The 13659-nt window shown below is 34.2% G+C and overlaps 1 protein-coding gene across 1 annotated transcript in view; it reads right to left on the bottom strand.

Moving 5' to 3' along the window:
- The window catches only part of nf1b (neurofibromin 1b), a 71020-nt gene that overhangs the window by 42759 nt on the left and 14602 nt on the right, over positions 1–13659 (bottom strand). Inside the window, 16 exon segments of the mRNA XM_051121241.1 lie at positions 45–155; positions 1007–1153; positions 1531–1677; positions 1752–1849; positions 3482–3640; positions 4410–4472; positions 5615–5750; positions 7896–7999; positions 8121–8282; positions 9913–10124; positions 10539–10720; positions 10812–10928; positions 11071–11154; positions 11259–11381; positions 12851–12990; positions 13088–13429. Of these exon segments, the coding sequence (XP_050977198.1) occupies positions 45–155; positions 1007–1153; positions 1531–1677; positions 1752–1849; positions 3482–3640; positions 4410–4472; positions 5615–5750; positions 7896–7999; positions 8121–8282; positions 9913–10124; positions 10539–10720; positions 10812–10928; positions 11071–11154; positions 11259–11381; positions 12851–12990; positions 13088–13429 (2327 nt within the window).

Here is a 13659-nt window from a genome sequence, read left to right as displayed (position 1 = left end):
ACTTTTTTTTTTGCACTTGTTGGACAGGTGTCATGAAGTCTTACCTGCGAGTTACATAGTAAAACACGGGGTTTCCGTTTTTGGACGTTCCAGCCTGGTAAAAGATGTTAAGAGTCTTCAGCGCTTTAAACTCTTCTTTCTCATGCACCTGGTGTCTAAACAAGAATATAAACGGTTATGAACTGCAATTATCAACTGCGAAGTGAAAGAGGTGTTTTGGCTTAAAATAAGATAAACAAAAAAATTGGGTCCCACTTTATATTTAGTGGCCTTAACTCGTATGTGCTTACATTTAAATTAATCATGACATGATAATTGATACAATTCACTTATTATGTACACACATGTTTTTACAATGTATTTATATTAAAAAAAACTGCATGCAATTACATCTATAATTAATTTCATGTATACACTGCTGTTTAAAAGTTTGTGATCAGTAAAATTATAGAAAAAAGTTAAAAAGAACAGCATTTATTCAAAATAGAAATCTTTTCTAACAATATAAGACTTTGCTATCACTTTTGATAATAAATCAGCATTTTAGAATGATTTCTGAAGAATCATGTGACACTGAAGACTGGAGTAATGATGCTGAAAATTCATCTTTGCATCACAGGAATAAATTATATTTACACAGAAAACAAGTTTTGTTCATTGAAATAATATGATTTTTGATCAAATAAATGCAGCCTTGATGAGCATAAACTTCTTTTTAAAAAATCTTTTGAACAACAGTGTAATCCTTTACACTTTAACCCACCCTTAAAAACCTGTTAATAACCTTACTCGTAACCCACCTCAATAGCAGCAAAAGTGTTTTGCAATACAATATGAACACAATAAGTACAGTGTACTTATTTTTTGAGTAGTTAATAGTAATAGTAGTTAATAGTAGAAAAACTAACTCAAAAGTCTTTTATGAGAATGTTTAGTTTTTTTTGCTAGACAAAAATACTGTGCATACTGAAATAAAATAAAATAAAATAAGTGTCGTATTTTCTACCTTGTCATGAACTCCTCAAATTTGGAGCTGGTGAGATTTAGGCTGGACCAATGAGTATCTGCTACAGGTTTGTGTTCTGGGGGACCCAGGTAAGCAAGCAGGGTGGCCATCTTATCAAAGGGCCTTCTTCCAACAGCTTTATGATCCCTGAAGAGTTTGGAAAAATATTTTCTGATTAACTGAAACTTCACTAAGTGAATCTGAGAATCATTAATAACTCTATGTTTTACTGAGGGATAGATATAAAGCATGACAGACAACATACAACCCAGTCAGTCAAAGTGATGAATGATTATTTCAACAAAACAGCTGTTACTTAATGATAGTGTTCTACCAACGCAATAAGATCAAAGAGAAACGAGTCAAGAAGGGAAAGTAAAAAACGCAAATCAGTTCCCAAACAAATATAGAGATTTGAATGAGTACAATTCCAAGAATTTAAGCCTAAGAAATGTCCAAACTGTCTCTCTATTACTGACCCCATGAGCTGGATGATAACACAAGTCTTTCACAGACCTGCTCACCTGTTACTAGACAAATACTGGCCAATTTTCTCTTGGTTGTTCCACAGCAGCCTATGCAGGGCCAAAACATTGCCATCACTAATGAAGGAGAGGCTGTGGTTGAGAGAGTCGCTCGCTGGACAGTCAGAAGCGATGTCAAGGAAAAATCTAGAAGGAAAACCAAAGTTTAAACTATCTGGTGACAGAATCTAAATCTTGAAGACCACTAATCGCTTTCTTACTTTCTGGCTGCATCAAAATTGCTCTTCACAAAGTCATTAAATGGCCTCATGTGCTCCTCTTTTGTGAACAAAACATGGTTGGCAATACTTTGCAGGATCTGCAGACAGGTGAAAAATGAAATATGAGTTTGTATAAAAAGGAAAACTCCAAATCTTTCCATTTTGTCTACAACTTTGTTGTCTTTCATAAGCAATAAAACACTCAAGACAGGGCTCTACAGTGCGACGTGCATTTACGACTGAAAACTACTATGACCATGCGACTATGAAAAAAATATATAAGAGCACCAGTGCGAATAACCCGATCAGCATATTTGCGCAGAAGGGAGCTTTAAAGGCTTCTACGTGTTTTTGCAAAGCTGAGTAATGTATCACAGACATATCTCACGAATCCTTTCACAAACAAAGTGTAGAGAGAGTGTAAATAAGAGATTCATTGTGCAGTGTAGAGAGCTTCCTTGATTATAAAGGAACTTTGTGAGATCGCAATGAACTAAGATGAGTGACAGCTTTTAATGATTTTTAAGGGAGTTTGTAAATGAGATACTGATTTAATATAACAGTTAAATAAACAAGTTAATATTCAGTGACTTACACTGACTATAACACTATTGCCTGAATTTGCTTTATTTTGTCGTCACAACTGAGCCACTGCGCATCTCCATTCAAACACAGCCGTGTTTTGTTTATGAATGAACATGCGTTTTTAAACAAATCTAGTAAGTCAATGATTCAATTTCCCATTCATAAAGAAAGTTACTTGCTTTATTCCTGAATAAATCAGCCGTTCGAACGAATCAAATAAATGATTGATTCAGTAGTTAAACCAGTGGCTTGCCGTCACCTACTGGCAGTTTTAGTTCCCTTTTTTAAGTATCTTTTCAATCATTTAAATCATTTAATCATTATTTCTATATTCAAAATTTGATATTTTAAACATTATTCTCAAAATGAATTCATGAATTTGATTGCACTCATGCCACCTCTAAACCTCTTTAAACATGAAAATACACCTACAAGCCACTTTTGTGTTCTTCTGTGCCACCTCTGTAGTACAAATTAATTTTGTTAGTGCTGATTTCATTTGATTAGTAACTCATTCTACTTGTTCTTATTCTGTTGTTTTAATTGAAATTTTAAAAAAGCTATAATTATAAAATATATTATAAATAAATATAATAAAATATAATTATAAAATTTTTAATATAATTTAAAAAAAAATTGGACATAAAAGATTAAATAATTTTAAGAAGTTAGAAAAATGCCATTACAAAGGTAAAAACAAAATTCCCCTGTAAGTCACTTTAAGGAGTCAAATATCATTTCATAACGGGAAGGCTAATTTTTGATCATATTTTTAAATTATTGATTAGAAGGTGCTCTTAAAGTTTTGACTAAGCTCCTAAATTTTTAAAGTTAGGAGCACAAGTGCTCCTAAAAAGAAAAGTAAGCGTAGAGCCCTGCAAGACCATGCATGGCAGTGATTTTACAACTATTAAGTGGATTTTAAGCATTACTGCTAATATTTTAGTGGCTTATTGATTAAATAAAACCTGCCACATGGTTGACCCAGTTGGCATTCCTCATCACAGACCTGGTTTTGACCTGGCAGACCAGTATGGAACCAGCAAAAACCAACTTGGCCAACATAAGCTGGTACCACCTGTTCTCCAGCAAGGACAATTTTCATAAAAGTAGTATTAATTTCATCACTATGCAAAAATTCTCACCTTTGACATGAGTTTAAGGCCTCTTTCTATCCTGGGCGGAGGCTTTTTGTCGAGAATCCCAGCCTCATATGGAGAAACTATAGCCGGGTTCACGAAACGCAGAAACATGGCACTACCTACAGCTCCAATACTGTTCTGTGGGAAACGCTGGCTCACCACCTGAAACCAAAACACAGAAATACACAGGAACGTGAAAGAAGGATTTTATTGCTGAGGTACCATGATGCCATTTCTTTAGGACAGCTCCAATCCAGAACCAAAAAACATAGTAAGATTAATACATCTGAACATTATGAAAGTCAAATCATGCTTAATTCTGGTTTATTGGAGGAGCGGTTGATCATATGATGGTATCTGTTAATAACATGAGGTTCTGTGAGGGAACTATCTGAAGGAAATGGCACCAGAGGCTTTAGAGTTAAAGTGTAGAAAGCAGTTTGAAGCCGTTAAACAGTCTCATGATGGCGGAGGTCTTCACCAGTGACCTTTAAGAGTGTTAGAGAAGAAAAAAGGGAAGGGCAAAGCATTTAAAATGGCACTACAGGGAAATGCGTTTTACTCAGAATAAACGTTTCAGGTTGAACGGTCAAGCGTAAAATCATTCTGGCATTCAGAAAGGGCGAAGTTCGTTACCAAATTGCATTACCCACAATGCACCACTGCATTCAACGCCCTGCTAATTTTCAACCCTCAGTTCTGAGAGTGACGGCTCATGCAAAGATGATGGCCGGAACTACAGACTTTGTTGTTTTTCCTGGTGTTGGCGCTAAGAGGTACATTCAGTGAAAGCTTCAGCTTGCCAAAAATCAGGAAATTAGTAGACATGATTTGATGTAATGACAGTAATGCAGGCCAGAGGTGCACAAGAGTCTCAGATTAATGAAGTGAATCGAGACAGGAAGCAGATACGTCCGCCATTCACACTTACTGCTTTCCTCACTTCCTTTCTGTCTTTGACAGATGCTTTAGACAGGAGAGAGTGACAAGTAGCCTACAGAACAGAAATGAGCACAAACAAGTCATGGCACAAGCTAACACACACACACACACACGTACGCACTTCCTAAATATTAGGCTCGCATAGAATACGCATTGAAAAGTCTTTTCTAACATTACAAATGTCACTTCTGATTTAACTTTAATGGATCATCCTAGCTAAATACAAAAAAATTTCTTTAAAATAGATCAATAAAACTTATAAGTAATTAGTGTTTTTTTACCCGTTTAACCTGCAAAAGTTTCCTCATATAGGTAACAGAATGAATTTATAAATCATTCGTAAAACCATCTTATGGTAAATGATTACACTTCAATGCAGAAATCCTGTAAACTACTTACACAAATTTGTTAAGCGCAGAAAATGGTTTGCATACTCTGTGTGGCCTTTTCATCACACACACAGGAACTGATGTCAAATACGTATTTGAAAGAAACCACTTCTACAGTCTCAGCACAATTCAGATTTAAAAATTTGAAATAAGCCATAACATTTATTTAGACTACAAAAGGCCTTTTTTCTGATTTCATTTGTGATAAATGCATTAAAGGGATAGTTCACCCAAAAATGAAAACTCTCTTCTGAAACTATGGGAATACTTTTTGACATGGAGGAGAATAAATTGTTGAATGAAGTTGTTATTTTTTTTTCTTTACGCACAAAAAGTATTCTTGTAGTTTCATTAAATTAAGGTTGAGCCACTGATGTCGCATGGACTATTTTGACAATGTCCTTACTACCTTTCTCGGCCTTGAACGTGTCTGTTGCGTTGCTGTCTATGCAGGATCAGAAAGCTCTCGGATTTCATCAAAAATATTTTAATTTGTGTTCTGAAGATGAACGAAGGTCTTACGGGTTTGGAACGACATGAGGGTGAGTAATCACTGACAGAATTTACAATTTTGGTTGAACTATCCCTTTAAGATGGCAAATTTAGATTTAATGTTGGTTTTAAACTGTTTAACACAACAGTCAGTCTCCACAGCAAAACTGAAGCATATTTGAAATTAGTAATATCATCACACACATTAACATGGGGATACACACATACACAGAAACCACCTCCACACTGGTTTAATATCCTTTAGGCATCTTTGTGCTCCGAGGAATCACCTCAGAGGTTTCTTCAACCTCACCTGAAAGAGACAGTGACAAACACTGCGGAGCTGAGGAGGAAACTCGCCAGATGAGCTGATTATGGCCTGAAAGAAGCGATCTGTCATCCGTAACAGATTGCGCTGGTTCTCCTCCAAATTCTCACCGGTCTCAAGTCTGCAAGAAGAACACAACAGAATCATCTCCAACCTGAATCTGAACACCACATGGGCATGTCTGCAGTATTTAATGGATAATATGACACTATTTATATTTAAGCGGTGAAACAATGCAGCACCAAAATAGTTTAATCATATAAAAGTACACAAAAAAAGTCTTTAAAATCAAACATTAAAATATATTTACATCACAATGTACAGGCCCAATAATACAAAAATTATTACAGTGATAGTTCATCCAAAAATGAAAATTCTGTCATTAATTACTCACCCTCACGTCATTTCTAGGGCCCTATGAAATCCGTTTGATTTTTTTCCAAATTTAGTTTTTTTCCATTTTAATTTTTCTCAACTCCTTTTTAATGGTAAAATAAATTTTATTTCTAATTAATTTAAAATCATGAAACTTATACAATTTCACATCAATTTATTAAATGCTTAACAAAAACGACATGTTTAGGGCCCTAAGGAATGTTTTATTTTTTTCTCACCATGTTTTATTGTTAATTAGAATTTGATTCTGTGTTTTAGCATGTCTAATTATTAGAATGCATACTTAATTTATTCAAATTTATTCTTAAAATAGCCTTATGAAAGTTTTTTTTACCCTCAGAAATTCTGTGTTGTGTATTTAAAATGTTCTGGTTATCAAATAAAGGCATAAAACATGAATTTCATTTATCTTTTAATTATTGAAAATTAAGCAAACTTTTTTGGCAAACAAAGGGGAATTTACTATTAAAATTAAAACTTGGAAGAAATGTTGTGTGATTATAAAAATAAAAAAAAAAAATGTTTGTTTCATTTTAGTAGTAGTAGAAGTAATAGTAGTAATATATTTCTGGCACAGTGTCTTCAAGTTAAACCGGACTTTTATTTTGACGGGTTGCCGTGTCTACCTTTACATTTCTCTGTGTATATGATATGACGCTAGATTTCCTAAAATGGAACGGTCAAATGCTGAAATCAGCGCGAGCGTCACGCGTGCTTCAGTGTGTGTAGTAAACAAAACCGCTTGTCTGCTCCATTCATTAAAACAGAGACATGCAGGATTCACATTTAAATGGTATTTTTGCGCCATAATATTTATAGATACTAGTCCATATTCCGGTTTAAGTGTAATGACCTACTTTTAATTAATTAATTCAAACTTTAACAAATTCCGTGACATTCCGCGTTATTCAGTAAATTCAGTTTTCATGACAGGATTCCGCAATTCTGTCCGCGTTTTCCGCATTGCGGAAATCATAGTTCCCTACATTTCAATCCCTTAAAACCTTTCATCTCCAGAACACAAATTAAGATATTTTTGATGAAATCCCAGAGCTTTCTGACCTTGCATAGACAGCGACGCAATTAAGACATTAAAAGGATTAGAAAGGTAGTAAGGACATTGTTAAAATAGTCAGTGTGACATCAGTGGTTCAACCTTAATTTTATGAAGCTACAAGAATGATTTTATTCGTTGTGGTACTGTCGTGAACACGCATCAAAGACTGACAGAAGGAGAATAAATAGTTGAATAAAGTAGTTTTTTGTTTTCTTTGCACAAAAAGTATTCTTATAGCTTCATAACATTAAGGTCGAACCACCGATGAACCACATGGACTATTTTAACCGTTCTTACTACCTTTCTGGGCCTTGAACATGTCAGTTACTTTGCTGTCTATGCAGGGTCAGAAAGCTCACGGATTTCATCAAAATCATCTTAATTTGTGTTTTGAAGATGAATGAAGGTCTTAAGGGTTTGGAACAACATGAGGGTGAGCAGCTAATGACAAAATTTTCATTTTTATGTGAACTATCCCTGTAATATGCTAACCTGAGTAGGAAAATATTTAATATCTAAATACCAGTTGAATTGGAAGAAACTTACCACATCTATCTTTATTAACCACACAAAACTGTGTGGTCGGGGCAAACCAGTTCATCCTCATCGCAAGTGAACCTCTATTTAAATGAGCCTGGTTTAAATTCTCGTTTACTTTGCGTAGTTTTGTTCGTGGTTTGGGGATGACAGCATGTTTTGCAACCTGTCCATGATCCTTCTGCCTAATTTGGCTAGCTTTTATCAAGTGACAGGTGAATTTGCACCAACACACCAGCTGCAAATCACTGACTCAAAGGTTCATTGGACAGATACCTGGTGGGATCCACCTCAAAGCTCAGCATCTGCCACTCAGTGCCCGTGATCACTGCCCTGAGCAACGGCTCCAGCAACTTCTGCAGATACGTGGCCCCATATACCTGAAAAAGAAAGTTTCCATGAGTTCCAAGAAGGAAATTCACAGCTTAACTTAATCTGGATCATTTGCCTCTTTGAATGATCATTTGACTTGAGTGCACGCCAGGGGAATCGTAGAGGCACCTTAAAGCAGAACGTCATGATTTTACTGGCCAGGCTGTTGCCGCGGAACAGCGTTTGCATGGAATCTGCCAACTCCACCTCCTTAGAGAACATATTCCATAGGAGCTGATACAGGAGATGCCTCGAATCAAAGAGAGTCACCAGAACACGTGCCAGTTCATCCTGAGAAGACCAAACACAAGACCACTCAGACTGAGGACTTACAGTAAAATCATACACAGATTTTGACATTTTTAAAATAGAAAATATAGTGCCTCACGCATCCAAAATCATTTGTAAGTGCACCGGATAAAAGAAAAACAAAACAAAACAAAACAAAACAATAAATATTAATTCCACACTACTCAAAATGCATCACAAAATGCATTTATCAGCTGTCCTTCTTTAGACTTCTTTCCAATGTAAAAAGAAAAGAAAAAAAAAAAAAGAAAATCAAATAAAAAATTTTAAAGAAAGTGTTGAGTAGTAATAATGCATTTTTTCATTTTATACTACTAATAATACTTTCAAAAAAAAGTTACAATCATTTAAAGAAAAGAAACAAATTGTTTTGCATTTTTTCAAGTGCTTGCAAATAGTGCAAGTACAGTGTTTGCTAGGTCAGAACTTCGTAATGGAATTTAAATAAAATTTAGGGTATTAAAATTAAAATATTACTATATAAAAATAATCTAACTGTAATCTAAATAAATACATCAAGATAAAATATTTTTTCCTCTCCCACACCCCTCAAAATGTATTGTTAATATTGAAGAACATTTCTTGAAACTTTTGCAATCATAAAATGTTTATATATTAATATATCAATAATCCCAGTATGTTTATTAAAAAAAAAATCAAAACAAGCAACTTCTTCATAACTACAGCAGAAATACCAGAAATATCAAAAATAATCAACATGAGAAGCCAATCAAAAAGATTTTAAAATAAAATAAGGAATTAAAGGAAATAAATAATATGAAAATTAAACCCAACCACAAAAAGAGATAAAGAGAATGATAATAGCATAAGACCATTGACAAACCAGTATGCAAATAATCAATGATGGTTAGATTTTGACTTGCAAACATTCTACTATTGTACATCAATGGGAGATATTCAAGCTTGAGATTGTCAACGTTACAATCCTTTTTTTATTTAAAAAAAAATGTATATTAAAAAATTCTACAAATATATGTCGCATAAAGAATTGTGAAAAACATTGTATGTACTATATGGTATAACCATAGCTGAATTAAAGCAGAAGTTCCAGAACTAAAATTTACAGATAATTTACTCACCCCCTTGCCATCCAAGATGTTTATGTCTTTCTTTCTTCAGTCATAAAGAAATTATGTTTTTTTTTCTCTCCATACAGTGGACTTTTATGGTGCCCGTGAGTTTGAACCTCCAAAATACAGTTTAAGTGCAGCTTTAAAGGGCTCTAAACGATGCCAGCCGAGGAAGAGGGGTCTTAAGATAGGGCCTTTTAGAAAATAACCAACTGTTTTGCTAGTTAAGACCCTTCTTCCTCGACTGGGATCGTTTACAGCCTTTTGAATCTGCATTTAACTACATTTTGGAAGTTCAAACTCGCAGGCAACATAGAAGTTCATTATATGGAGAGAAATCCTGAAATGTTTTCCTCAAAAAACTATTTCTTTACGACTGAAGAAAGATAGATATTAAGATCTTGGATGGCAAGGGAGTGAGTAAATAATCTGTACATTTTTGTTCTGGAAGTGAACTTGTCCTTTAATTATTCCTATTGCACTGTGCAAAAAAATGTAGATTATTGGTATAAAGTACCCACCCACTGTGAACAAGGGACCACATTGGCCAGCGCCATGGCGATAGGTAACTCCCCCTGGTCCCCCATCATTGTGACAAGTTCCACAAGCCTCTCAAAGCGATCAGCCAGCGCGGTCTCCGCCAGTGTGTCAAACTCTGTCCCCTGCTGCAGGATTTTAGTGAGGACCTCCATGAAGGTAGCCCTGGTTTGAAGGTCCTTATGATAGCCCAGACCTGCAAGAGTGCGGCAGACACACAAAGTTTGATGATATGTATGAGAAAGTCGCATTTCACTCATTTTATACAATACAAATTGTGACAAAGCAGCTTCACAGTAATAAACATGAAAATAACAAAAATGTTAATGTTGCAAGTTTGAAAATGTGACTGCATATATTACTATATGCTGCTACAAAAAATAAATAAATAAATAAATAAATCACTACTCATGGTTACGTTTTACTTATGACAGAGTTAAAAGGTTTAATGATTAAAAAAACTGAAATGCAAAATAAATAAATAAGAAAAATAAATTAAATTTAAAATACTTAACTAAAATAAGATAAAATTATCTAAAAATGTAAAATAAATAAAATAATTTATAAATGTAAAGTGTTAGATTAAAGGTTTATGGCTTGATACTCCCACCAATTGAGTGCATAAGGCCGCTGTCCACGTTGGCGTTGAGCAGGTTGGACATGGCCAAGACGGTGCAGTGCCTTAACGATGCCAATCGCCTGGACATCCCTCGCTTACGTCCAGCCACCTGCTGACCCTCGTCCTCCACCTCACTGCAGTCGTTCAGCAGGTTCATGAACAGAGTGAAGTACCTGTGGAGGACAGCAGGGGCAGGGTGAAGTACAAACCCCATGACCGGACACTATGAGGCCTAGGTTTTGACATGGAACTTGAGAATCTTACTTTAGGAAGAGTTGAGATTTGGCCTCCATCAGCTCCACACCATCCCCCTCCTCTGGCTGAAGGGGCAGCCCAGCCAGAAGAGACACCACTGCTTCCATACTCGCCTGATCCAGATCCCTGTCAATCAGTTTTGGATTTGTATTGCACATATAATCTTAATCAAGGTTTCTCAGACCAAAAGTCAAATAAAGGTTGATCAGTAAATTAAATTATAAATGACGCTATCTGAATGAAAATACTGTGTTTACAAGGATGCTACCTTGTGAGGCATTTCACATCATCATCTGCTGCCTGATTGGATGTTCCCATCACCCAGTCTGTCAGATACTCCACCATCTTATTCCTGAGACACACAGAAATCTGATGAATCTTCAGAGCAGAAATAAAACATTGCAGATAATCTGACTATCAAATAAATAGCAGGATTACAGTAGTGTTTTGTTATACCTGAACTTCATCTCTTGGCAGAAAGAGAGGTCATCTCTGCGCTCCATCATGACCTCTACCAGCTGGCACAGTTTGGTTTTAATCTGGATGGCATGAACCATGTTGCCAAGAATATGCACATACCTATAACACACAAACAGGCACACAAATGCTCTTTTAAGCACAAAGAAATCAACAACAAATGTAACATACATGACGTTTTGTCAAAATTGCAAGAATGATAATCTTGACAGCATTTTTTTTTAAAAATCAGTACATTTTTTGGGATCAGTAAATTGTTTGTTTGAAAGAAATTAATACTTCTATTCCACAAAGATGAATTAAACTGATCTAACCAACAGTAAAGGCATTTGTAATGTTACAAAAGACTTATATTTAACACTATATCTTTATTTTATAACTTTCTATTCATCAAAGAATCTTTAAAAAAAAAAAACTTTTCTGCAAATAAATAAATACCAGAAAATGTAATAAAATGTAATGTAATACATGTAATGATAATAAAATGTAAATGTAATACTATTTAGCAAAGATGAATTAAACTGATAAAAAAAATGACAGTAAACACATTTACAATGTTACAAAAGATTTATATTTAACATTTCAGCTTTATTTTATGACTTCTATTCTTCAAAGAATCCTGAAAAAAACACTTATTTAGCAAGGATAAATTAAATTGGTAACAACTGTTAATAAATACATTTATAATGTTACAAAAGATTTATATTTAACTTTATAACTGTATTTTATAATTTTTTTTTCATCAGAAGAATCCTGAAAATACACTTTTTTGCAAAAAAATAACAGAAAATGTAATATTTTATTTAAAAAGGATGAATTAAATTGACAAGTGACTGTAAAGACATTTATAATGTCACAAAAGATTTATATTCAACATTTCAACTTTATTTTATAACTTCTATTCAAAGAATTCTGAAAAAACACTTTTATTTAGCAAGGATAAATTAAATTAGTATTGTCAATAAAGACATTTATAATGTTACAAAATATTTATATTTAACTTTATAGCTGTATTTATCATTTCTTTTCAAAGAATCCTGAAAAAAACTTTTCTGTAAATAAATAAATAGAAAACAGAAAATGTAATTCTTTTATTTAGCAAAAATGAATTAAATTGATAAAAATTTTAAATTTAAAAAATATTTAACTTTATAAATTTTATTTTAGAATTTTCTCTTCATCAAAGAATCCTTTAAAAAAAAAAAAAAAAAAAAATTTTCATGGGGAAAAAAAAATATATATATATTTTAAACCATTATAATATTTCACAATATTACTGTTTTTAATGCATTGTTAATCAAATAAATGCAGTCTTGATAAGCCTAAAAGACGTTTTTACAAAAAAAAGTACTAGTGACTTTGAAAATTTTTATTAAATCATATTATATCAGAAATTCTAAACTACTAGCACAACCAGGAAAGCAGAAATAAAAACTGTACTGTAGAGCCCTGGAGAATCTTCTCAAAATTCCTGTTCAGTAAATGATGACAGACAAACATATCTGTAAATATTTATTTAAAGAATGATCTTCACAACAACGCTGATACTAACAAGCAAACAAATGACTTGCCTGACCAGGTTAAGCATCATAGTTTCAATGCTGGCTTGACCCAGATGCTCTGAGCTTCCTTCCGTATGGTTGTCCAGAAGGTTCTTCATGATGGCGATGGTCTGCTCCACAAACTGTGTGTTGGTCTCATTAATTGGCACCTAAACATATGAGCACAGAGACATAAGAACCTATACTGTTTGATGCCAGTGATATCTGACCAGCTTAAAAAAGGTATCACATGGCTAGCTGTCTCACCGGGCCCTGGGCATCGAAGAATCTGCTGATGCTGTTTTTGAGTTTGTTAAACAGCATGGGATAGAGCGCTGGACAGAGCTCCAGCCCCACCAGGTCTTTGACGTTAGTGCGGATCTGATGGCCCTTCTCATGATTGCACACCATTAGTGACAAAAGACGGTCCAAAAACCTACTCAGGGGCGCCTCTGGGTTCCCCTCACACGAGGCCATGGACACCATAGAGCCCTTGCGATCGTTCAGAGTGCCCATGGGAGGACTATAGGTGGCCAGAGCAGACGTGTTCCTCTGCTGCAAACACACGCCACCCAACGCACACAGGAAGCCTGTCATATTGATCCATTCCTAAGGATTGAGACACAGCATTTACGCAGCATTAATAATAGTAATAACAGTATTATTGCACTTTAGTTCATTTTTAAAATAAAAAAATAAGCAAAATAATAAATAGAGTGTGATTATATACTATTATATTTTTCAATTAAAAATTAGTATTAAGAAACAATAAAATTATTTTATAGTACACTTAAATACAATGCTAATATTTAAAAAAAAATTCTGTTTTACCATTTTAT

Source organism: Labeo rohita, chromosome 10 (genome assembly GCF_022985175.1).
Source record: "Labeo rohita strain BAU-BD-2019 chromosome 10, IGBB_LRoh.1.0, whole genome shotgun sequence".
Taxonomy (NCBI): domain Eukaryota; kingdom Metazoa; phylum Chordata; class Actinopteri; order Cypriniformes; family Cyprinidae; genus Labeo; species Labeo rohita.
This window is presented reverse-complemented; position numbering and strand designations above follow the sequence as displayed.